This window comes from Myotis myotis, unplaced genomic scaffold (assembly GCF_014108235.1).
Source record: "Myotis myotis isolate mMyoMyo1 unplaced genomic scaffold, mMyoMyo1.p scaffold_m19_p_9, whole genome shotgun sequence".
Taxonomy (NCBI): domain Eukaryota; kingdom Metazoa; phylum Chordata; class Mammalia; order Chiroptera; family Vespertilionidae; genus Myotis; species Myotis myotis.
Genome location: NW_023416401.1, coordinates 63221272 through 63246702, shown reverse-complemented (window position 1 = coordinate 63246702; position 25431 = coordinate 63221272). Strand labels below are relative to the sequence as shown.

Below are 25431 nucleotides of genomic sequence, written 5' to 3'. Positions count from 1 at the left end.
GTGGTCGGCAAACCGCGGCTCGTGAGCCACATGCGGCTCTTTGGCCCCTTGAGTGTGGCTCTTCCACAAAATACCACGTGCGGGCGCGCACGTACAGTGCGATTGAAACTTCGTGGCCCATGCGCAGAAGTCAGTATTTTGTGGAAGAGCCACACTCAAGGGGCCAAAGAGCCACATGTGGCTCGCGAGCCGCGGTTTGCCAAACTGCAGTTTGCTGACCACTGTCCTAGATGATGAGGGTAGCACTGGACTTTAGCATCAGGAAACTGAGGACCGAGGCCCTGGATTTGCCACTTACCAGCTATGACACTTAATTTCTTAAGCAAGTCACAATCTCTCTAAGCATCAGTTTTGGCCTCTGTAAAATGGGGGCATTGGAATCTATTATTTTTTAGAAAATCAAGTGAGGCAGTGTATAAGGAAGTGCTCTGCACATGTGGGAAGTGGCAGAGACCTAAAGGCAGCAATTTTCAACTTTTTTCATCTCAGGGCACACATAAATTTTCCTAATTAGGAAAATTCTGCAGCACACACACAAAATAGATATTTTTTGCTAATATGACCACAGAAAAGGTATAATTTTGATTCATCCACACCAGATGGCTAATGTGTGTTGGCTGCTGTCATTTTTTTTTTTTTTGACAGTCTAAGGGAAAAGAGGTCCGTGCCCCTGACTAAATAGTCAGGTGTTGCATGTTTTAGACATTCCTGCGGCATACCAGTGAGCTGCGGCACACCGGTTGAAAATCGCTGCTGTGAGGGAGACTGTGGTATGTCTATGATTTCCCAAGCCTCCTTCCTTCCTCTCCCAGGGCACGAAAGAATTTGGGTTGGCACCACCCTGACTTGCACTGCTTGCCATGATAGCAATTTCCCAAACCTCACGACCCAAGGCTTATTAACCAGCGAGGCCGTGTCCTGCTCCTTCCTTAGACAACTGAGTCAGTTCCAATGCAAACTCTCCAACCCCAACAGAATGTCAGCGGCCTTGGATACACGGTGCCTCACAGCCTGCAGGATGAGTTACCTTCTTCAGGGTCCAGAGAGATGGTGACCGAGTCCTTCCACACCTCGTGGACAAGCGTGCCGTTGTAGACGATGGTCCAGGCCGTCATGTTCACCGTGACCGTCTTCGTGTCTCTTGTCAGGTTCTTGAGCGTCAGGGCCAGGTTGACTTCTTTGCCCACTGCCAGGATGCCATTGACCTTGAACACCCCAGAGATGCTGGGCTCCCGTTCGTCTCTTTCAACCTCTGTTGACGACGTTGGGCCAAATGTTCTGTTGGGTTTCAGTTTCCCCACTGCCTTGTCAAACACTTGCCTTTCCTGGCTTGAACCTGTGTCAGGGGAAAGAGAGAAGCATGTCAGGGATACGGTGGCAACCTGGACAGAGGATAGCGCCCTGCCTGGAAAGGTGGCCTGGGACTGACACTGGCTCTGCTGCCGCACAAGGATTCTGATCCAAGCAAGTGGCCGACCTCTCCAGGTCTCCATTCGTCCTCCTTAACGTGAGGCTCACAGACCAGCTGGTTTATGGGGCTTTTCCTATCAGCTCTAAGTTTCCGGGGAACTGTAAGGAAAACTCTACCAGCAACTGTGTAAGATTACTATATGATTTGATATTTGGTGCAGGTCAATTGAGTTAGATTTATTTATTCATATTTTGGATAGAAAGTCCCTTGTAAGACTTAAAAAAACAAACAGATAATTTGAAAATAAATAAAAACTGAGCTGAGACCTGGCCAGTGTGGCTCAGTGGTTGCGCATCAATCTATGAGTCAGGAGGTCACGGTTCCATTCCTGGTCTGGGCACATACCCGGGTTGCGGGCTTGATCCCCAGGGCAGGGTATGCAGGAGGCTGCCGATCAATGGATTCTCACCATTGATGTTTCTTTCTCTCTCTCCCTCTCCCTCTCCCTTTCTCTCTGAAGTCAATAAAAAGATATATATTTTTAAAAAACTGAGCTGAAAAGGTTAGAATGAAGCAGAAAAAAAGGTTATGATTTAGAATTGACTTTCAACCACTAAACTGTGTTGTTCTGCTTTGTTCCTAAGGGTGCTTTACGAGTGAAGAGTGGTACTTTTGGTCCATGTCAGTTGGCAAGAACTTCCCATGGTTGGTATGGTTCCAAGTTATGACTAGTTGTCGAGAGACTTCAAGTTTCAAAAACACAAAGGACAGGTTTTCTGACTCTACGTCCAATCGTGGGTCCTGCTGAATGGGATGGCACAGTCGGCCCCAGGAGAATGGCCATGACGTGCAAGAGCTGAGTAACTGGCTCCACGCATCTGAGCCAGTCGGCCACTCAGCTCACAGTAGGCTCCCTGCCTTCCCCCGAAGACAGACACACTATCAATGAGAAGGTGTTGACCTTCTAGGAACACGAAACACGGATAGAGGTCCACAAGGAATTACCATGTCTCTATCTGCAGACTATACTTCTTGTCCCACCTTGCCCCACCAACCTGAGAAATGTTTAAGACACCAAATGACTTACTGTAAGCACTTTACAACTTAGCAAGGCCTTTCCCATAAGTTACAGGTAACTGGCTGGGACCTCAGAGGTCCACTCATTTTAACCCATCACATTAGAATAAAGGCTCTAAGCGGGGAAGCAATTGGCCCAAGAGATAGTCTAATCTGGGGATGGGAGGCAGAGAGAGAGCCAGTCCTCAGGACCCATAGTCCTAGGTTCCTCCCATACACCTACTGAAAAGGAGGCAGGTGGCCAGATTACCCAAGCTGACAGCTCCTGGTGGGCTGGGTTCCTTTTGGAGCTTTGCCATCCTCTAGCCGAGCTGGACAGCCACATCCAGGGCTGATGTCTATGCAGGGAGCTGAGCCTTCTGTGCCCAGGACCGTGAAGCAGGCATGTTTGTACAATGAAGCTCAGAGCCTAGATACCTATATAGGTCACCTGCTGGGCTTACTCAAGACTTCCTGCTACTGTTTTTGCCCTTGTGTTGCTATTGCACAAATGCTTAGCAACCCATATTATGAGCTTTTCTTCCCCGGGGCCCTCAGAGACAAACTGGCATCATTAAGTAAGGAGACCCGGGCAACCACAGGCAGGTGATGAGCCCTGTTGTCACGAAGAGGCCAGGGCCTTGCCAGGAGTCCTGCAGGGATTCCCCAACCCAGCTACAACCTGGCCCCATTGCTTAGGTTTGACTGGGACAGCCATAGCCCCCAAGATGTGACAGTAAGATAAGGCACCCCACAGAATCATATATATGAGTGCAGTGCACTTCAAAAGTCCCCTTGGGCGGTCCTTATTCCAACGAGGCTGCAGACATTCACGTTGGTAAAAATCACCATTTATTAAGTCCTCACTCTGTGGCCGCACTGCACTTGGCACTTTAGGGCACAAGCTCATCTGTACTGATGACAGGCATTGCTACTCATTTCGCAAGTGAGGGAGGGACCAGGTCTCCTAAGAACCCTGCACAGTTCTAAGTAGTAGGGCTGGGGTTCAATTCCTGACCCGGGCGATTTGCTCCCTCGTCTCTTACACTGGTTTCGACACCATGACATTGCTGAAAACGCTCGCCCTGCGCCCGCCTTCTCCTGCCTGCGAAGCTCGGCAAGGGCAGGGGCCCTGTCTGAGTGATCTTTGTTGCCTCCCTAGAGCTGAGCACAGAGCAGACACTTGAAGAGGTGTCAGTCCATGTTCATTGACTGAGAGAAGGGCCATCTGACCCCAACGGTGGGAATGGCCAGCAGAGACAGATGGGGCCAAATTGAGGCCACTAATCTCATTGCCCTGGAGTTGTGCCTCAAAATGTCCACAAATACCACTGCCCAGAAGGGTCATCTACTTGACTTTGGAGTCAGACCCTGTCTCCTGTGCTCAGCTTTCCTCCTCTGTGAACTGCAGCCATCACCAACAGTCAGCAGCTGCACAGAGTTTTAAGGTTTACTTCGGGATGTATTGTGGGCACCTTTACGACATCACCTTTCTTGACCCTGAGAACCAACTGTGAGGATCCACTGAAGCAACTATTTCATAGCATTTGCTGGTCCCATTGAGGAGGGGCTGTGGCTACTAGGGAAGCATTGATTTCCTTGAGGCTATTTCTGAAAATGAATATCACCTTCAAATGTAGAATTTTTGTCACTATTGAGACTCCTCAAAGAGACAGGCTGTTGACTCTGATAGCAATTTCCAAAATAGAGCAACAATGTCATTTGAGTTAAGGGTGGCCTCACAACAACTAGTCTTCCTGGTGACTTTGTGTGTGTGGGGGGGGGGGGGGGGGGGGAAAGCAAGCATGTAAATGCTGATTTCAGGGACCCAGGCATTCGCCTCACTTCCTCTAGCTTCTTGGGAGTTAGAAGTGTATATAGCACAGCCATGTCTTCGGGGTCAGGTCTTTGTCCATTTCTTTGTTCAGATCATGCTTCCTGCCTGTGTTACTTGGAGGCCAGGGAAGTGGGAGGACTGACCAATGTCTCCTAAAGCACTTGGGGGTCTCCCATGGGGCCAGGTTTCCCCTGTGTGTTCAGTCACAGTGCTGTCACCCCATTAGTGTCATGGGCAATAGGACACAGCTGGAGATGAGCTGGAGTGGGAGCTGCCTGTGCCCCATGGCAAACGTCTGCTGGCGCCAGTCTGTCCTCATTGGAAGCAGTTTGGGGAACTGGGTGTTAGGTGCTAGGGAGCAGTCCTACCATTCAGGCAGAACTGGCTGAGAATGAGGGAGGAGCATGTGGATTTTACCTTCCCCACCCTAAAGCCGTCTTCCCACCCTCAGGCCCTGCGTGGCACAGCCCCACCAGTGCCCCTCCTACCTTCTGGGTACTTGTACTTTTCGGTGACATCCATGCGAGAGTAGCTGCCCACTGCCTTCGTGCTGATGTATCTGCCAATGGTATTTGTGTCTGAGGAATTCTGCTTCTGGGTGTTGCGGCGGGCATCGTAGATCCAGGTGATGCGGTCCGCATTAACCTCCGCAAAGATGAAGGGCATGTCGAAGTCCAGGTTCACATCGCCCTCTCGGACAGCTGTCACCGAAGCGGGGCCGCACTGGAACACCCCTAGTAGCCAAGATGCAGAGGTTGGGTGCATGCCAAAGCCAGGCCCATCTGCAACAGCCCACCCAGGACCTGTGCTGCTGGAGACCATCCATAACCACCCAAGTCTCCTGCCTCTGCTCTGCCAAACTCCTGCAGCCCCAACAGTCTGCCCCCTCTCATTTGGCACTCAACGCAGACCATCATTATCTTCTGCAATGGCACCCTGGTCAGACGCCACCGCTTTAGGAGACTAGCCCAATCCGGAATTCTGTGGGTGCAGAGTTCATGCTGACACACTGCCCTCAGCCTTACTGTCTTGCGCTCAGGGTGGCCTCTTTTCTTCATCTGCAAATTGTTCTTCCCAAATCATCACACCTCTATTCCTGGAAGACTTACCTGAACACCCAGCCCACAGGAGTGTCTTGTTCCTCTGAGCTCCCAAGCCCTGACTGTCACCTCCCTTCTCTAGCACCCTTGGTAGGTAGTGCTGATAGATAGATAGATAGATAGATAGATAGATAGATAGATAGATAGATAGAGACAGAGAGATAGATGGATAAGTAGGTAGATAGATAATAGATAGATGAATGGATGGATGAATATAAATTAGATCTAGATATATAGATCTAGATATAGTTTAATTCATGCAATGCCCAGCTGTGAAAAAAGCAAGATGCAGCAGAATAGAAAGAAGAGTGTTATCCAATTTGCATTTACAAAACAAATAAACAAAAAAGGTACACACACACTTTTATGTGCCCAGAACAGTCACCTTCAACTGTTCCTGTTTCTTTAAACCATGACCTCTAGACATAGTTTTTACCTCTTGCACATATATGAGCCTGAAACGGAAGTTTCACAGGACAGTGCTTACTCTTACTATGTCCAATACACCCTGCTATTTTCTTTCCTTCCCCCAACCCTTTTCCATGCCATCTTATTCATTCCTTAAATTGATGGTCACAACCCATTAACTATATTATTATTATTTTTTTGTTAACCCTCACCTGAAGATATTTTTCCCCATTAATTTTTAGAGAGTGGAAGGGAGGGAGATGGGTGGAGAGACAGAGAGAGAGAGAAAGAGAGAGAGAGAGAAACACTGATGTGAGAAAGACACATTGGTTGGTTGCTTCCTGCACGTGCCCTGACTGGGGCTGGAGATCAAACCTGCAATCAGGCACATGCCTTTGACAGGAATCGAACCCAAGACCCTTTAGTGCTTGGGCCGATGCTCTAACCACTTAGCACACTGACCAAAGCCCACTAACTTGATTTTATAACCACTAATGGGTTGCAGTGAAAAGTTTGAAAAACAGTGGTCCAAAACATATCTGGAGGGTTACTATTCTATCCCCAATCCCCTCTACCCCCCAAATCTGGTCACATTTGTTGCTTCTGATAGAGAGGCTGCATTGGGGAACTTAATGTTCATTGTAAGTCCTTTGAGAATGATTTGAAAAAAAACTTTAAGCATGCGCACATATTACTTGTATAATTAACTTTTTTTAAGTTTGAAAGAAATAACGAAAAATGAAGGTAATAGACAATCCTGTGCTAGGAGGAACAGACTACTAGAGGAAAATGACTGTTGGCAGAGGACGGCTTCTTTTTCTTGTTGCCTGGCACATGCCAGGGCCTCCGCAGCAGCGATGGCAGCCGTGTAGGCACAGGGAAGGCACTCAGTTAAATAGCCGCCGGAGCCAAGCAAAATTAGAAGGCAATGTACTTTGGAAATACATTGTTTTAATCCCATTGTGACTTCCAGAGATGGAGAGGACTCAGGTGACCTTCCTGTGCCACTGTCCACTACTGTAAAGAACTGGGAGGCTGTGACTTAGAACCAAACTCAGATCAGGGGCCATGAGTGGGCCAGCAGGGGGTTACCTTGACTCCTCTCCTGGGGGGTGGCGTCCAGAACCTGCCATCCATTGTACGAGGGGCCCAGGTCATTCCGCACAAACCAGCTTTCATTCCAGACGTGGAAATTCCTGCAGACGGAAACAGAGACTGAAGAGCTTGCCCAAGGCCACACAGCTGGTGAATGGCAAGACCCTATCTCTGATCTGACAGTGCAGGGCTCTGATACTGGTCAAGTGAGTTTCCTCCATGTCAGCTACTGTGCTAAACCTTGGCGAGCATTGTCTCACTCAGATTCTCACAGCACTGTGAAAGGATACCATTTGTTTTTTAATCCTCACCTGAAGACATGTTCATTGATGAGAGAGAGAGAAAAAAAAGAGGGGAAGAGAAAGAGAGAGAGAAACATTGATGTGATAGGGAAACATCAATCGGTTGCCTTCTGACTGGAGATTGAACCCACAACCTAGGTATGTGCCCTGACTAGGAATCAAACTTACAACCTTTTGGTCCACTGGACGATGCTCCAGCCAACTGAGCCACCTGGCCAGGGCTGAAATGGGTACTATTTCTATGCCCAACTCATAAAAGGGGATACTGGGCTCAGAGAAGTTAGCAGCTAACAATGACAGAATCCGTGTGGACCCAGGTATGCCTAACTCCAAACTCTATGTCCTTGACCACCATGTTCTACTGCCCTTCTGAGGAGCAGAACAGAACTAGGTTAGAGCCAGTGAACCAGCTGGTAAGCCCATGCAGTTTACTCTTGTGTGCCCTATACTTATGTTTTGTGTGGGCTGAAAATGAACAGGACTGCAGTGGGAGTGCTGGGAGCCACAAAGCCTTTGGGCTGAGATCTGGATTGAAGAATGACCAGCCCTAAAATGTCCTTGATCAGTGGCATTCCCTTGCCTCCCAATTGGTATGTCTCAGTCACCAGTCCCCTCCCTCACCAGGTACTGCCAATTAGCCAAAGTCTTATTCATTCTTGCTTCTTCCCTCTTCTTTCCTCTCCAATCCTACAGCAATGACATTAACATTGGCTTTGGCTGTCTGAGGTTCAACTAGAAGAAGATATGTCTGACATAAATCCAACTTCTTTTCAACTTGAAAAAACATTTCTTTTTAAATACTCACAAGGTGGAGAAGGTAGTTTTAGGCAGAGACTCAACTTCAGAAGCCATAAAGGAAAAGACTGATACATGACTATTTCAAAATATTAGTCTTGCATATACCAACCTAGCAAACAAACACACAAACTGTGATTCTGTTTCCAACATAGAGGAATAAGCTCATAGCGGATAGTTCCTTCTGCAGATAACAATAAACTGGAAAAAAAAACCAAAAAAAAATCAAAAAACAAAAAAAAGACAACACTCTGGGAGCGAACAAAGTTGGAAGGGAGCCAAAACCTGGAGGAAGGGGATAGCATGGGTTGAGTTGCACTTTTGATGACTTTGCCCTCGGATAGGCCACAGTTGGGATAAAGTGCAGAGCAGTAAAAACTCCAACAGACAGAGGAGGTAAGAAACGGAGCCGGGGTCAACCAAGGACACTCGGGGAAGTCTTAGAAAGTAAAGAATCAGAGAAAGAGAAGCCCAAGCTTCTCGGTGACCTCTTACCATGCATGTAGCAGCCCACCACAAGCAGTCCAGCTAAAGACAAACGTTCACTGAGACTTGAGCTTCTGTCACCACAGGTGAGAGAGCTTGCAGTTTGAGTCTACCCCAGGTAGACAGCTGGGACAACATACCAAATATCAGAATGCAGACATACCCAATATCTACGATAGAATTCCAAATCACTCAATATGTTTATATATCAGCATATAAAAACAACAGAAAAACACGACTTATCCTCAAGGGAAAAGACAATCAACAGTGACTCATCCTTAGATAACCTAGATGTTGGAATTATTGGACAAGGACTTTAAAGAAGCTGTTATAACTATGCTCAATGAAATAAAGGAAAATATGCTCATAACAGATAAAAAGAGGCATTCTTAGCAGAAAAGTAGAAACTATATATATGCCTAATGGAAAATTTTAACTGGAAAAAGACCAATATCTGAAATTAAATAATTCCATGGATGGGCTTATTAGCAGAATAGAAATGACAGAGGGAAGAGTCAGTAAACTTGAAGATAGATCAGTAGAAATTACTCAAACTGAAGACGAATGAGAAAACGATGGGGAAAAAATCAACAAAGTGGGGGAAATACATGCAACATATATGGTAGACAGAAATTTGCTATAATCAGTATTATAAAGTACCTACAAAGCAATAAGAAAAATACGCAAAGTAAAAACTCAAACACACCAATAATGGCCAATGAGCAGGCAATTTTCACAAGAAATACCAATGATCACTAAACATGTGAAAATGGTTTTAACCTCACTACCATTAAAAGAAAATTAAAATGACAGATACCATTACACTTGTTAGACTAACAAAAATGAAAGCATAGGATGATGGGCATTGTTCTGTGATACTCATTCCAGGTGTGGGAAAGCCAGCATTGCAGTGCACTGTGGGAGTTTAAACTGGTCTGACATTTGTGAAGGGCAAGTTGGCAATGAGTATCAAAAACCTTTACAAATCTGTAGATGCAATGAGCCAGCAATTCCACTTCTAATAATTTCTCTTCTTAAAAAACTCTCATGAGTGCACCTAGATGCATATGGAAAGATGTTCACTGAAGCATTGTTTGTAATAGCAAAATTAATGGAGGAAAAGTTCATCAGTGAGGGAATGCTCAGAGAAATTGTGGCACAGCCATGCAATCAAATATCACAGAGCCCTCCAGAAGAATGAGCAAAATCAATCTGGCACGTACAGGGAAAGATGTCTAAAATATATCCCCAAGTAAGGAAAGCAAGTTACAAAATATGTAGGTGACAATGTGTAAAAAGAACAATGCCCATCATCCTATTGTATATATATGAAAATATATACAAATATCATGAACATTTTTGAATTTAGAAAATTATATATTAAAAAATCAGTCCCAATAATTCTATTATTTTAGATAATCACAGTCTAGATAACAGTTTGGTGTATATATTGTGCCTATAAACAGATTTGGGTGCACATTAAACCAAGTTTCCCACTATTTATTTCTTGTAATGTTTTCAGTTTTCTATTACTTCTATAATACTATAATTACAAAATAAATGAATATTTTAAAATGTATATACTATATAAACACTAATAGCTAATATGTTATGTGTCAACCTAGAAAGTTATCATGTGTTCTAACTTCCCTATATGTTAACTCATTTAATCTTCACAACGTTCGTTCTTATAAGGTAGGAGTCATTATCCCTGTTCGACAATTCTGAAAACCGAGGCACAGAGTAGGTAAGTGACTTGTTTAAGGTCTCCCAGCGAGTAAAGAGGGAGAGTGGGATTTAAATCCAGGCAGAAGGGCTGCAGTGCCTTTGCTTTTAACTACCACACTATACTACCGCAACAATTTTATTTATTCCTTATTATTGAATTTCTTGGGGTGACAGTGGTTAACAAAATTATACAGGTTTCAGATGCACAATTCCACAACACATCATCTGTACACTGTATCGTGTGTTCACCACCCCAAGTCAAGCCCCTATGCATCACCGTTTATCCCCCCATACACTCTTCTACCTCTCCCCCTTGTAAACACCACACTATTGTCCATGTCCATGAGTTTTTCTCTTTTTTTCCCTTTTTTGCTCAATCCCTCTACCCCCAGCACCTCAACCGCCCTACATTTTAATTTATTAACATAGAAAGATCTAAAAGACGATAAAAGAGACCTCTCAACTTGGTCCTATTTGGGTAATTGAAACTCAGCACACATACATCTAATGTGTGTGAATATAAACAGAATGAAATGTCTAAAGGGTCTATAATGTCATTAGTATTTTTCTTTGGGTAGTTATATTACTAATGACTCTTCTTATTTATGTTTTTATTATCAGGGAAAAATTATTTTCAGTTTGGGTGTTGTGAGAGGCTGCCCGTGGGGACCAGAGGATGCGGTGCACGAGGGCTGTCAGAGGAGTCAGAGTGCTCCGTACATACCTGTCAGGAGCAGCATGGCCCTGCTGCGTCTGGCAGGGAACAGGGAACTACAGAGTCAGCTCCAACACAAGGCAGAGAGGGAGAAGGCCACCAGGGGGGAGCCCACAGCTAAGTCCAGATAATACCAACCAATGAGATGAGTGGGAGGAAGGAAGACCCTTGTTCACTACAGTAATGAAGTATAGGTTATTAGAATCTTCTTGGGAGGCAGCAGTCATAGATGTCAGAGGCCTTTAAAATGTGCATTTCCTTTAACCCAGGATATACCGTTTCTAGAAATCGTTCTATGAGACTAAAAACAGGCATGCTCAAGACTGACATATAAGGATGCTCACTGCAGGGTTATATATAATAAGAGGAAACACAGGGAACTAGACAGGTGGTACAGAGAATGGGAGATAGTAACAGCAGGGAAAGGGCTATGGATCAACCACTCAATGGAGTGTGATACATGTAACTCTTATTTTTGGAGATTATTTAAGGACAGAGGGACCATGCTGACAATGTTTAGCTAAAAAAATAGGATTTAAAACTGTGTGACGTGGTTGATTTCCACGAGTGGGAAAAAGAAGGATGTATGTGCCATATGCTTTGTCTTGTACCCATGCCGTGTAAAATGTGCAATCCCGATTCTATAAACAACACATAGAGAAAATATTGGATAGAAAATGATCAAATATTAAAAGTATGTTAAACATCAGGGTACAGATGATATATTCTGCAATTTCTATAGTTGTAAAAAGAAAAAAGAAAAAAGCCATCGTAAAAATGATCTCTTGGAAGACCCACAAAACGTCTTTTTGATCAGTTAGAATTTACCCAGGAGAAAGCAGGAGTGTGGGAAGAGGATTCTAGATGGATACAAGAGGCAAGAGAGGGATGAAAAAGCAGTAACAGCACCAAGTTTCATATTTGTTTTCTTCCTGGTAGAGAACCCTAGGGGAAGGGTGGGTTGGTAAAAAAAAAAAAAAAAAAAAAAAAAAAAAAAAAAGGTAAGTAGCTGTTTTAATAATTATTTGCAAGGCGGGAATTTGATAAAGAGCATTTGCAAGGCGGGAATTTGATAAAGAGCAGATAATAAACAAACAAGTCCTGGTTCCTGGTTCCTCCCTCATTTAGAAGCCAGCACTTTACTCACACTTTGGGATGTATGTGCCTTTCAAAGGCCCGAGGGCGCCACCATGGAAATTCTGGTTTGTTTCTTGGTGTGTGCCACACTCCCAGCCCCTGTTCCTGTCTTGAGGGTTTAGCAGTAGGAGCGCAGGAATAGGACAGGCTGTAGGCACTTACTGAAAGATGCATTCCTGCCCCGCCTGTCTCCCTCCACCCAAGCCAGTTCTAATGAAATCTTGGACGCTTATAAACCAGTGCCCTAAAGACAACAACTCAGTTATGCTTATCTTTGGATTTATGGGGTTAGAAGACCCAGTCTAGAAAGTGACCCCAATCCCTTCCCCTTTCCACGGGTAAGCTCCTATTTGGCCTTCCAAATGTAGTTAAGATTCTACTTCCTCCAGAAACTTTTCCTGACATGCCTAGAGAGTGCCAACCACCCCTGTGCTATCTCTGAACCTTGCACATTTGACTTCTTTTACTCCACAATTGCCTATCTTCTCACGCAGCCATGACCTTCTCCAATGTTGTTCCTGCGTCTCACTGCTTTTGGTGTCCAGGTGCTCAGTGCAGGGTCTGGCAGACAGTACATACTTATGTTTTCTGAACTGAATTACTCTGGGGCCTTGGTTTCCTTACCAGGAATCTGAGCAAGGGGCTGTAGGTACATTGGGGGCTGGCTAAATCGTGGTGGAGACTAATAGCCATGGAGAGATTGCATTGGGAGCCAAGGACTCGGCTGACAGGTGGGGTGCCAACAGCTTTTCTCCAGAACTGGCCGACTCCACCTCCCTGACAGGGCAGGGTGATTCCACGTGCCTTCCACCTCGTACCTTTATAAAGTCTACAAGTAGAGTCAGGTCTGTGACTCCAGAAACTGAGGAATCAAGTAAGATAAGAAGACAAGTCTGAAATATCAAGATAAAGATAACCTTCGCCACACAGTTCCAGATCATTTGGTTACGGAGCAGGCCCCAGACACCTCCTGTACAGGGGTCCAGAAGGGAGCCCGAATAAAAGAAGCATCCCAGACATAACTCCATACAAAGTGTCCCTACTCTTAAGGCATGATCACTCCAGAACCTTGTGCCTCTTAAACCAAACCATTGTTATGTGCGGAATGGCTTAGAAGAATGTGATTTAAAGAAAGATCTGGAAGAAATTGCTGCGGTCCCCTAATCTAGCCCTTCATTTTCCAGATAGGAGATGAAGGTGCAGAAAAGTTAAGGAACTTATGTGGAGTCACACACTTATTTAGAATGCCTACATGTCTCCAGCTGTTTAGCCTTACTTCTCTCTGGGCCTTTGTTTTCTCATTTATGAAATGAGCAGGTCCCTCCCTAAGGTCCCTTTCAGCCCTAACGTCCTTTGACCTAGGAGAGTCCTGTTGAAAGAGCTTGGACACTAATTCACAGTTTGATTTTGGGCAAGTCAATTCCCTTCACTGAGCCCCTGAGACAGGGTTTGGTCTTACAGAGAAGTGGCACTTGCTGCCTAAGTGTGAACCCAAGAACCCAGCTTCTCCATCGGGATGGGCTGGATAGCACCTACTCAGAACCCTGGTTGGTGTCTAGCCAACCCCTCTGAAAAATCTCAATTAAGCTGTCAGATTTCTCAAACATCAGTCAGGAGTCATCATAAAAATATTCTCTGGCAGCAAGCTCTCTGGTTGCTGAAGAGTTTACAACAAACCTTGGTACCAAGCCCAGCTTCACGGTTTCCTAGTCCCATGTCCGTGGGTAAATGATCAGTGTCTTGGTTTCCTCAACTATAAAATGGGGATGGCAGTGCCTACCTCATCATTTCTGAAGAGTAAAGGTAAACACTTAGAAAAGTCCCTGGCACACAACAGTTGCTCAACGAACTATTAGCTGTTGCTGTTAATATTATTAAGGACTTTCAGATGCTTAATCTCACTTGATTCTTACCTTCTAATACTTGGGGAAAGTCTGGACAATTTCTAAAAGCTTTCAACATTTGCAACATAGAAGATTCAGATCAAAGGTTTTCTGTCCAAACCCAAACTGTCCTGGTAATAATAGGCTAGTAATTTCACCCCGGGCAGAAAAGGACTGGTGATTTAACTCCCCACCCTGGGTGGGATCCATGTGAGGGGAGGGGAAGGCTCCCTTGCCATCTCATACAAAAAGTCGTCTGAGCTGAAGTGGCAGAGACTCAAGAGATTAAAGCTGGTAAGAAACTTAAGTGAACACTTAGTTTTAGGCCAACCATTATAGCTCACTGATGAAGAAACTTGGGACCAGAAAGATGAGGTGGCTTACGTCAGTCCTAGAGCAAGATGGTGGTGGGGTTGAAACTAGGACCCAGGACTCCCTGTCCTCAGACCGTCCAGTGCTGGGTCCCCACCCACAGCCAGCAGGGAAAGGGGCCGGAGGAACGTCGGCACCCACTGCTTTCTGAGGAGGGTTCAGGGAAGGATGGTGGGTCTTGGGAAGGAGAGGGGTGATGACACTCCTAGCAAAAGTCAGAGCTATGTGGTCTGACACCTTCCAATGAAGCCCCCCAAAATGACAATGGAAACACCCCGGAATGTCTCCATGGGCCCCTACTTGCCCCACGGTGATTCTATTTGTAATGAATTATGACACTGATATGAACCAGTCACCAAGAGATCTGGGTTCTAATTCCAAGTTCAGCTTAGAAGCCCCACCTTCCTGCTCCCAGGGAGCCTTTTTTTTGACAATTCCCTCCCTGAGTCACTCACCTGGTGCCCCACACACCATCCTAAGTCCTTCATCAGCCTCTACTCATGGCTTCCCCATGCCCTGCTCCCTAACAGCACCAGGAATGCTTCCAGTAGAGGGCTTTCTGGTCTCCCTACAGTTTCTAGTCTGCAGGATAGTCATGGAAGGGTTATGCCAAACGGGACCCCTGCCGCCCCTCCCCGAATCAGTCATCTTGTTGGACCAGTCATCTCCTTTAGTGAAGAAGGGCACTGTCCTAACAACCAGAACAGGTCGCAATGGGATTTTGGACAAAATAACAAAAGGAAGAAACCAGGGAGAAGAAAAGATAACTAATTAAGAGAAGCTGGAAAACAAAATCTGGCCAAAAGTAGCAATGTCATTGTCATTGAACAGAAAGTTGTGTACGTGCAGATCATGAAAGGACATCCTAACAGAAGCTCTCTCTCCCCCATTAACACATGTGACCCTGAGTGACTTACATGAGCCTGGCTTTCCTGCAGAGGGAACGGCTGCTTATACTACACACTTCCATTGTTGGCACAGGGCTGTTGCTTGTCCTAACAGCTTTCTCTATGAATTTTTATTTTCCTTTATTCCATTAGTTACAGCAAGCATATGCCAGTAAAGTGGAACCTACTTATTCTGGGAATAATGAGTGTTAAAGGATATTTTAGAGACTATCTCAAAGTTGAACATCTGGAAAGAAGATGGCATCTGCTATCAGGTTATCTACCGTATCTATATGTGAGTGATTGTGTGTTTGTGTGTGTCCTTTGAAATGGATTACTGACATATGTGAGTACTTTATTTATAGACACATAAATATCGAGTTGAATATACAAATACAGACATAATTGCTTTCAGTTGCCATCTGGTAATAATTAGGCATGTGGCATAACCTTGAAGAGCTGTAACAATATCTATTTTATGTATATATACTGCAGTATGAAGTTATAGATATATGTATATAAGTTTTATATAACTTACTTCCAGTTTACATGTATTATACATGACATATGTGTACAGATACATGTGCACATGGCCTATTTATAGTTAGAAATATATATGCCCATATACATATAAAACTTCTTATTTTCAGTTGGAATCCAGAATAAACTGATTTTTATTCTATCAAGCAAGGCACATAAAAAGTATATATGAGTAAGAGAAAATGGATCGCTTTTTAAAAAGAAAGTCTATAAATTATATGAGCTGCCTGAAATGAGATAAATTTATATTTATTACTGGAAAATAAATGGCTTCAATGTTTATCTTCTAATTTATAGGGTCTTGTGGACCCCATGAATTAGGGCAGTTTCTCAGAGCCCCTGAGCCACACCTGGTATCACATGGGGTATGAACTGGTGTCAGGCTGTTCACCCGGCTGCAAAACAGAGCAAACCACCAGAGTTTGCAGAGCCCTGAGAAGAGCTGCTTTGGGTCTTGCTAGATATGCCATCAGCGCTTTGGGAACCCTATTCTCAACCAGGTGCTGACACGCTACTTGCTTCCCAACTCCTGTTTGGAGCCAGGCCCCAGAGCCTGGGGAAAGCAAAAAGCTGCTCAGATTTGATCCTCAGAAAGGGTTAGACCCGTGATTCTCAACCTTCTGGCCCTTTAAATACAGTTCCTCATGTGGTGACCCAACCATAAAATTATTTTCGTTGCTACTTCATAACTGTCATGTTGCTACTGTTATGAATCGTAATGTAAATATCTGATATGCAGGATGGTCTTAGGTGACCCCTGTGAAAGGGTCATTTGACCGCCAAAGGGGTCGCGACCCACAGGTTGAGAACCGCTGGGTTAGACACTCACCAAACGCTATCACTGCCTTTGTCCAGGGGGTTTCCCATGGGGTCGTAGAACACATCCACGCTGAGGTTTCTGTCTGTGTCATGAGCTGAGTTGAAGTTGGTGATCACCCGGGCGGGAATCCCAAAACACCGCAGCACTGCAAGTCAAGGGCGGTGTGAGACTGCGGGTGGCAGTGGGGACGGCCATGGAGCACCCCACTGCTGCCCACTGACCCAGCAAAGGCACGTCACACGCTAGGGTACCTGTGTTGAGGGTCCCAGCAAAGACCCAGCACTGGCCGAATCGGACTGGCCTGAAGCCAGATTTCTTCCACTCCTTGAGAATCTCCACACTGCCGTTCCAGTTCCTGGGGTCTCGGCCACCGGTGTAGCTGCCACTCCAGTTCCCAGCTATCACACCGTTGTCATCATTGCTATTGACCTGGGCAGGAGAAAAATCCTCAATGAGTCATCGGAGAGTGACATGCAGTGTTCAAGGGACAAGGTGGGGAGGTGAGGAAGGAACCAGGGAGCCATCCAGTGAATTTCCTGTGTCTTCCTAGGTGATTTGGGGATGGTAACTGTATAATGTTTCCTTAGCAGCATTGAGTAGTTTATGGGTTTAAAAGTGCTTTGCTTAAAGGTCCATGTTTGATTGCCCCTGACCCATGTGTCAGTTATGAGCGGCAGGCTCGTCAGGGGCAAAGCAAGGTCAGAAACGAGCCTGCAGAGGTTTGAAACTCTCTTTGGTCTACTGGTCTTCTAAAAGATCACTTTAGAACTTTAGAAACGAACTTCTTCTTGGAAAGAATAAAGATGGAATGTTGTTTTACATTCACTCACTCATTCATTCAATTTAAGGCATGATTAACAAGTAACACAACCATGATGCAGTGTGAAAAGAGCACTGGACTAGAAATTGAGAGGCCCGAGTGCCATTGTCTTTTAGAGACACATATTGAAACATTTATGAATGAAATGATGTAATATCTGGGATTTTTAAATTAATCTGTGGAGGAGGGGGTCAGAGATGAAGCAAGACTGGCCAGAAGTGGGTAACTGCTGAGCTGGTCATGAGTACGCAGGAGTTCATTTTACTTCTCTCTCTACTTTTGTGAAAGTCTGAACTTCGCATTATTAAATTTCCAAAATACAAAGCTGAAAGGGAGAGAAAGAAAGAGAGACCTGGGTAACAAGCCCGGCCTTGGCACCGTCAGCTCGGTGGTTGTGGGTAAGTTAACTCACCCATCTGGACCTTCGCTCTTCAGGGAAAGTTAGACACAAACAAGCTCTCAGGTGTCTCCCAGGAGCCAGTTTTCAGAGTTTATGACTCTCTCACCAGCATTCATCCAAACCTACAGCGAGGGTCAGGACCAGGGTCTCTCAGCCTGCCAGTCCTGCTCCCTCTCTTTGTGGAGCCTGCAAGTGACAAGGCCTGATGGGAGCAGACAGGCTGGGAGCAGAGGATCCTTGCCCAGGACAGGCTGGCCCAGTTTCCCACGGCCCCTCCGTGCGGTGGGTGAGGCCCGCATCCCTTCCAGGAGGGCCTGGACAGTAATGCCAGGATCAAGCAAGATGGGCCTCCTCCAGGAGGGAAGGTTGTGCAGCCCATTTCCATGTCCTGAGTCACAGAGCTCCAGCCACCAAAGTGGTAATCAGCAAGGTCATCTCTGGCTAAAGCTGAGCATTTCAAAGCCCTGCACAGGTCATAATTAGCGCAGGCCCTGCCCAACCAGGAGGTCTGCAGAGAGCAGCAGGGAGGTGTAGTGAGGGAATTGGCATTGATGTAAAGCGGTTTGTCCCCAGGGTGAGAGTGAGTCAGCAGCCGCTGGAGCTCTGGAGCCAGCTGGCCTCACCCACCCGCTCCTGGGCCAAGGCGACTCAGCTTCGTAAGTCACCTGACTGCACCTTGTCTTTGGCTACTTGGTTTTTAAGGTTCAGTCCACATCCCACTTCCTCTCGGCCAGCCACCCTGGTTCCCACCCATCTCCTCAGTGCCTCCACGTCCCCTGGGCCTCCTCACTCCTGTCCTGCAAGGTTCGAGACTGCACTCTTTCAGGGAGCCCTCTCTGATTACCCCCAGGTATGTATCAGCTGGTTAGAAGGTTGTTCAAATTTCTAACCGCATAATTAGTTTGTCAGCTTGGACATGCTCCAACTCAAAGTTAAGAGACTTGGGACATGCCTGGTCCATTACAAAAGGAGTCAAAGACATCTGTGGGGTAATTATTTAGTTTCAGAGGATTAAAGATCAAGAACTCTCTGACTTTCAGCTTTTTAATTTGTAACTCCTGAGCAGGTTAATCCCAGAGTTGGACGCTTTCGGATGGGGACATTCTCTGCACACTGAGTGCAGAGTGAGAGGCTCTCCCAGGATCCGGCGTGTGCGTGCATGCACGTGTGCGTGTGTGTAAGGGGGGTGCAGGTCTCTCAAATGGAGAGACTGGGGGAGTGGGAAAGCCCTGGGTGGGCAATTCGAGGCCTCGTTCTGGTTTGACTCACAAGCGGTGAGCACCTCACTCAGCTCCTGGGGCTTCAGCTCCCCATGTGGATGGTGAGCGGGCTGGCCTTCTGCCTCTCTAGTCTGACAAGCACCCCCTTGGTGCTGAGGGGGGGATGGATCAAAACAAAGGGGCGTCACACTCCAGCCTCACTCTGGAGCGTCCCTCCTCTCCAAGTGGGCCCAGGGTGGAGCCAAGTCTCAGCTTGGCACCCTCCCAGCTCTGACGGGCACTAAGGGGACAAAGTCCTCTTGTCATCCGAGAAAGGCCGCCTGATTCCGTGGAAAGGGCTTTGGAGTCAGGCAGACCCCGCTCCTGTTCAGCGTCTGCCGCTCCCTCACTGTGTGAAGGCCAGTCCTTTCCTCAGAGGAGCCTCATGCTCCACGTGTGCAAAATGAGGATGGGAATCGCCCAACTGCATTTGTGAGGCTGCGACGGGGTCACATGTGTAAAAGCACATGTGCCCAACCCGTAGTTGGGTCTGATATGTGGTAACAACTAGTTATCACTCACCATTGCACTCAGCACGCGGCCGACATACTTGGGGTCACCTCTGCGGGCCACGTCAGTAGCAGGGTCACGGCGGAAATTCAGACTGCTATCCAGGATCGCGAGGCAAATGTTCAGAATGTCTCCTTCAAACTGTTCGAAATGGAACCATATGTTATGATGAAAGAAATGGCAAGTAGTGTTGGCTCGTTAAGGGGACGGGGGCTATGCTGGCGAGAACCACGGCAAGTGCTTGGGTCCTTTTGCTCTGTGGCCTCCAGAACTGAGGGCTACTGAGGAACAACCACCTCCCCCAGCCTTCAATCCTCAAACTCGTCCAGAGCTCTCTCAGTACAGGAGGGTGAGCAAACCTGGGAACTCCGTGGTTTCAGATTGGAGGGGGGGTGACAATAGTAATGAAGGACTCTCGAAAGGTTAAATGCACACAGTAAGGAAGTTTCATCCCATTCTCACAGGAATGAATGAATGAATGAATGAATGAACAGAAACTATATTTTTGTCCCAAGTGTCTCTACTGGGCCTTATCCTCATTTGTGTATTGTAGCACCAATACCACATCATTGCATTGATTATTAGTACTAGATTTTGCCCACTAGATTGCGACCTTCTCAAAGACAAGAAATCTGTCATATTCATCTTCGGTATCCTTTCTGTGCAACCAAGGCCTGGCGCACAGTAGATGCTCAGTAAATGTTTTCTGAATGAATGACTAGAAGGGCAGGTAAATAGATTTGGGGACTTCCACCTGTCTGTGGGGCCAGCTTCTGAGCTTCTTGTGTAATAGGGATATTACCCCCAGCGTTCCTAAGACCCTTTTACCTGTCCGAAGTTCCAGCCAATCATGCTAATTCGATTTGTGCTTCCCACAAATATGGCGCCGGAATCTTCCAGAACGTACTCCTGTCTCTCAGCTTGGTTATTCATAAAGACACTATCCGCTGTTTGACACAAAAATCAGATATCAGGAATTAGAATCCTACAGGGAGCTATAAGACAGTCCTCCTCCCACTCTTGAATACTGGCCTGAGAGTTGGAGCAAGTCATACCTGCAGCCTTCCCCCAACCTCCATCAAGGAAGGAAGCCTTGGGCTATTATGCTTCCAACTGATACCGTGGGAACTATGAGTTTGAAAGAGAAGCTGGGATATCTGAGAGTCTGAAAATGAGACCCCAGGAATGAGACACTTGCTTCTTTAGGGAAAGAGCTATCTCTATGTTACAGAATTGTACTGTGGTCATTGTCCCTTATAACTACACTAGAGGCCCAGTGCACAAAATTTGTGCAAGAATAGGGTCCCTAGGCCTGGCTAGCAATCAGGGCCGATCAGATTCCCTGCCTCTCCACCTCCCCACCTCCTCCTTCCCTGGCTCCCTTAGCGCCCCACCGCCGCAGCTGGTCGCCCGTCATGTTCTGCGTCGCCCCCTGGTGTTCAGTGCACATCATAGCGAGCGATCGAACTCCTGGTCTCCTGGTTGAACTCCCGAGGGGACACTTTGCATATTAGCCTTTTATATATATAGATCATGCTATGCAGTTTGTAAAAGATCATGAGATTCCTGCAATACCCCCAAAAGAAATAGCAGGATGTCCATTTAATGGTGAATAGTTTGAGGCTCAGAAAGATAGAGAGACTGTCCAGACTCACAGCTGGATAATTGGCAGAGCTGGGACTCAGACCTATTGCTTCTGACTTATAGTTTCTATGCTTTTTCCATATCCCACAAACTTTTCCTAATCAAACCTAAGCCCATGAAAACCACCCCACTCATCTCCTTTCCACGGGCACTGCTTAGCTGATGGCTGGGAGTGTGGGTGGTTAGGTGCCTACCTTGTGACCAGGGGTTAAAGAGCAGTATTAACATCCCAAGTTTCAGAGTAAAGTTGTTGCCCTGGGAGGAGATCTGAAGGTTCAGCGTGTACCATCCTATGGGTGCATTGGCAGGACTGGAGATGGAGATGTCCAGAGTATTCTCCCTCTGGGACACGAGCTGTGCATACCAGCTGCCACCACTTGTCCCATTGGAGAGTGAAAACACAGCCTTTGTTTTGGCTGATTCTGAGGGGGAGGGCCCTGTAAAAGAAGAAGGGGTCAGTGAAAACCAAGGCGTACTGACTGGACTGTAGGGAGAGATCAGGTTCCAACACAACCACAGGGGCCCTTCCACGGGCTCATCCAAGGAAGCACCACACTGTGGCTCTGGAAGCAACTAGAGCAGTGGTTCTCAACCTTCCTAATGCCGCGACCCTTTAATACAGTTCCTCATGTTGTGGTGACCCCCAACCATAAAATTATTTTCGTTGCTACTTCATAACTGTAATGCTGCTACTGTTATGAATTGTAATGTAAATATCTGATATGCAGGATGTATTTTCATTGTTACAAATTGAACATAATTAAAGCATAGTGATTAATCACAAAAACAATATGTAATTATATGTGTGTTTTCCGATGGTCTTAGGTGACCCCTGTGAAAGGGTTGTTCGACCCCCAAAGGGGTCGCGACCCACAGGTTGAGAACCGCTGAACTAGAGAGACGGACCATGTAGGCCAAATTCCTCTTGATTTGAAGACTAGGATTCTTGTGCTCAAAGGCAGGCAGAAACTTTCCCAAGGTCACACAGAGTCAATGGCAGAGTTGGGCTGGAGCCCAGAGCCCAGTGACCCCTGTGTCACCATCATCACCTCTTGGATGCACAGTCCCATGGGCTACTCAGGTGGATGTGGGGGAGGGGGGAGCAGGGAGCAGGTACCTGTGGAGGCTATGAACCCCAGACTTTCTCCAGATCTAAGAACTCGGTTGAGGGTCAATGAGAAACGGAATGGTTGACCTCGTCGCAAGATGAGCTCCTGGCTGTTGTAATTGTCTGTGCTATGCGCTTGCCGATTGGCAGACATCTGCCAGTTGATATTCTGGGGTTTTAAATCTGTGGGACAGAAAAGAGAAGACCTTAGGTCCTGAGAGGCAAGGAATAGCGGCATGGCAAGGTATTTCAAACAATAGTACCTTATTTGAAAAGGTATAAATTACCAAAGGACTAGTCAGCGAGGTGCCAAACTTCTAGGAAAAATCACATTAAAATACAAAGACCTTGACTGAACATACTGAGAACTTCACAAACGGTTGTTTCCCCTCTGCCCTTCAAGCAGCTGAACCTCTGCCTTCACTATTCACTATTCGGACCACGCTGCCTGCTCAGCTGTCACTCAGCCCTCAAGGAGCTGGCCAGGTGCTCAGTGTAGCTTTAGCCAACCAGCCAGGAGAGCTGCGTAACCAGCGCACCCGCATTCTGTCCACTTTTAGCACCATTCCTTGGTGGATGGGGGCTCACATAGGATGGAGAGGAGGCTAGTTTTCTCAACTCCACCGGCCTGGTTTGGCTGGTTTGCTTTTCCCTTTGCATCTGTTAGACACTCAGTGCCTTTTCCCACTCCAACATCCAGCAAATGTTTACTTGTGTATTTAATGCTTTATACGTGCAACACCTTGGTGTTGGCCTGGGCCTCTGATGCTGGGGAGAATAGCATGACTCCGGGCAGGATTTGTAGGCCTAGAGATTGGACTTTCAAACACTCACTGGCAAGAGCAGTGTAAAGGAGCAGGTCAAAGGCCCATGAGATCTCTGGATGACACCTGAATGCAAACACCTCGAAATTCACTGCCCCTCCCCCCTTCCTCTCACTTGATCGTGGAGGTGATGGAGCTCAACTGAGCAGAGTTTATGAGCGGTACCATGAGGTCTGGGGAGGTTGGTCTACATAAACCTTTAAAGAGTTTTATTCCTCTGAGTTATGTTTGAGACGTTTCATCATCCATGCCTTTGCAAACCAAACTGATTTTTCTGTCTTTATGATGAGACCACAGCTATGCGAGTGTGGAGGCACATCCCAGCACCAGACACAACTTCTCTTTACATGTGTCTGTCTCTCTTCACCAGAATGGGCCTTCTTGATTTTTGTATTCTGAAGCCCAGCACATTGTTGACTACATTAGGACAACTAGGAAAACAAAGGAATGAAGGAGTTCAATTAACAAAAAAACAAAAACTAATGTCATACCACGACCATCATGACTACACCTCAAGATTTAGTCCATAAGAAAAGGTGAATATGGGGCCTTTATTCAATAAATATATAGAGAGTACCTATTACTCACAGGACACTGGGTTAGGCACAATGTTGGCAGTGTGAAAAGTATTAAAATAAGTTTTAACCCTCAAAGACCTTCAGCAGTGAGTAAGACACTGAATGATGAAACAGGGTAAATCCGACCTCCCCAGCAAAAGGTATCTAGGAGATGCAGGCGGGAAAGAATCACTTTTGGTCTCAGGAATTAGAAAAAGCTTAAGATGCTGGGCCTGAAGGAAGAGGGAATTTTGTCAGGTGCAATGGAGCAGCCTGCATCCCAGGCAACAGGAAGAGAGGCCAAGGCACAGGAGAGCAGATGTATTATGTGGCTAGACTAGAACAAAGGCTCTGACCACAAGGGAAAGGTGAGGCGAAGATAGTGTGGCTCCAGGGCAGGCCTGGGGCTGGGGGCTCCCCTTCTAGTAGCTTTGGAGATGGGCAGAGGACTCATCATAGATACTCTTTCAAGTGAGATCCAGCCCCTCTGGGGTCGTGAGCCAGACAAAGCTCCCGGAGAGGAGAGGGGTGCTCAGAAGGCGATCTTGCTACCAGCTCATGGTACTAAAGATTCATTCATTCACACATCCTCTCATTTGTTCATTCATTCATTCAACAAGTAATTATTGAAAGAATACATTAAGTTTTTGCACAAAATCAGAGAAACAAAAACATTCATGCAATTAACAAGTATCTATAGAATTCAGGGAAGGACACGCAGAGGAATGAAGGGACAGAGGGAGGGAGGGGCGATGAACGTTCCTGGACATAAATAGCGAATGGAGACAGCCCAGATCTTAGACACTCTCTGGCAACCCCTATATGTGTAGATACTAGTTCTCTCTAGAACAATGGTCCCACCTTTCAAACCCTTGCTTCCTCCCCAACCTTGCTCACGACCTGCTGTGCATCCCTGCAGGTTGACATTTGGTAGAACTTTATTCCTTATCTTATTTGAGAAAAAAGAAGAGCCCTGAGGACCCTGTGGGTTCAGATAACATGAACCCTCTAGAGCAAGCAGGTCAAACTCAAAGGCTAAGACAGGCCAAATAAATGAGGCATGCGGCCCGTGGGCCATGAGATTGACCTGCTTGCTCTAGAGACTCTTCATCTCCCTCTTAAACGCAAAAGGATGCTTGTCTTCTTCCAGGTGAAGCTCACTATTCCAGACGTGAGCTCTTTGAGAGCAGAAAGAACGTCCCGACAGCCTCTGCCAAACACAGGGGGAAGGAAAGAGGGGTTCAGGGATTCCACATCTGTAGTGGCATCTGCCTCCCCTTCAACAGGTCCACATCCTTCTTTGCTCTGTCCAGGGTTATGCACTATATGCTGTGGCCGATCCAGTGGCAGAGGCTTCGCCCTTTCCTCCCAGAGCCCAGTGGCTCTTATGAACGTTTATGTGCAAGTATTTGTTTGAATACCTGTTCTCAGCTTCCTCTTCAAAATAGTTGGCAAATACCCTTAGCCGGCTCACCTCCCCCTTCTTCCATCCCGCTGCCCGGACCGTGGAGGGATATGGACAGAGCTCTAGTGGTCATCATGGACCGTGCGTGCCCTGGGAACAGCAGTGAGGGGACTGCATGGTCCCGGGCCCCTGGGGCATGTGCAGCTGCCTTTTCTGCCCAGAACTGCCTACATCCACACCTGTCAGGTAAGGAAAAAGGAAACATCTATCTCGTTTATTTCTCTAAGCCATTGCTATTTGGAGCTTCGCTGTCATTCACATATACCTGATGA

At 46.5% G+C, this 25431-nt stretch overlaps 1 protein-coding gene across 1 annotated transcript in view; it reads right to left on the bottom strand.

Annotated features, from left to right (window-relative positions):
• Positions 1-25431, bottom strand: part of TGM3 (transglutaminase 3) — a 37601-nt gene that overhangs the window by 6278 nt on the left and 5892 nt on the right. Inside the window, exons 2-10 of the mRNA XM_036321829.1 lie at positions 22323-22496; positions 21400-21642; positions 20390-20508; positions 19574-19702; positions 16824-17001; positions 16582-16717; positions 6905-7008; positions 4793-5038; positions 1028-1336 (exon numbers count right to left, since the gene is read on the bottom strand). Coding sequence (XP_036177722.1) covers positions 1028-1336; positions 4793-5038; positions 6905-7008; positions 16582-16717; positions 16824-17001; positions 19574-19702; positions 20390-20508; positions 21400-21642; positions 22323-22496 — 1638 coding nt within the window. The remainder of the gene's footprint in view (positions 1-1027; positions 1337-4792; positions 5039-6904; positions 7009-16581; positions 16718-16823; positions 17002-19573; positions 19703-20389; positions 20509-21399; positions 21643-22322; positions 22497-25431) is intronic.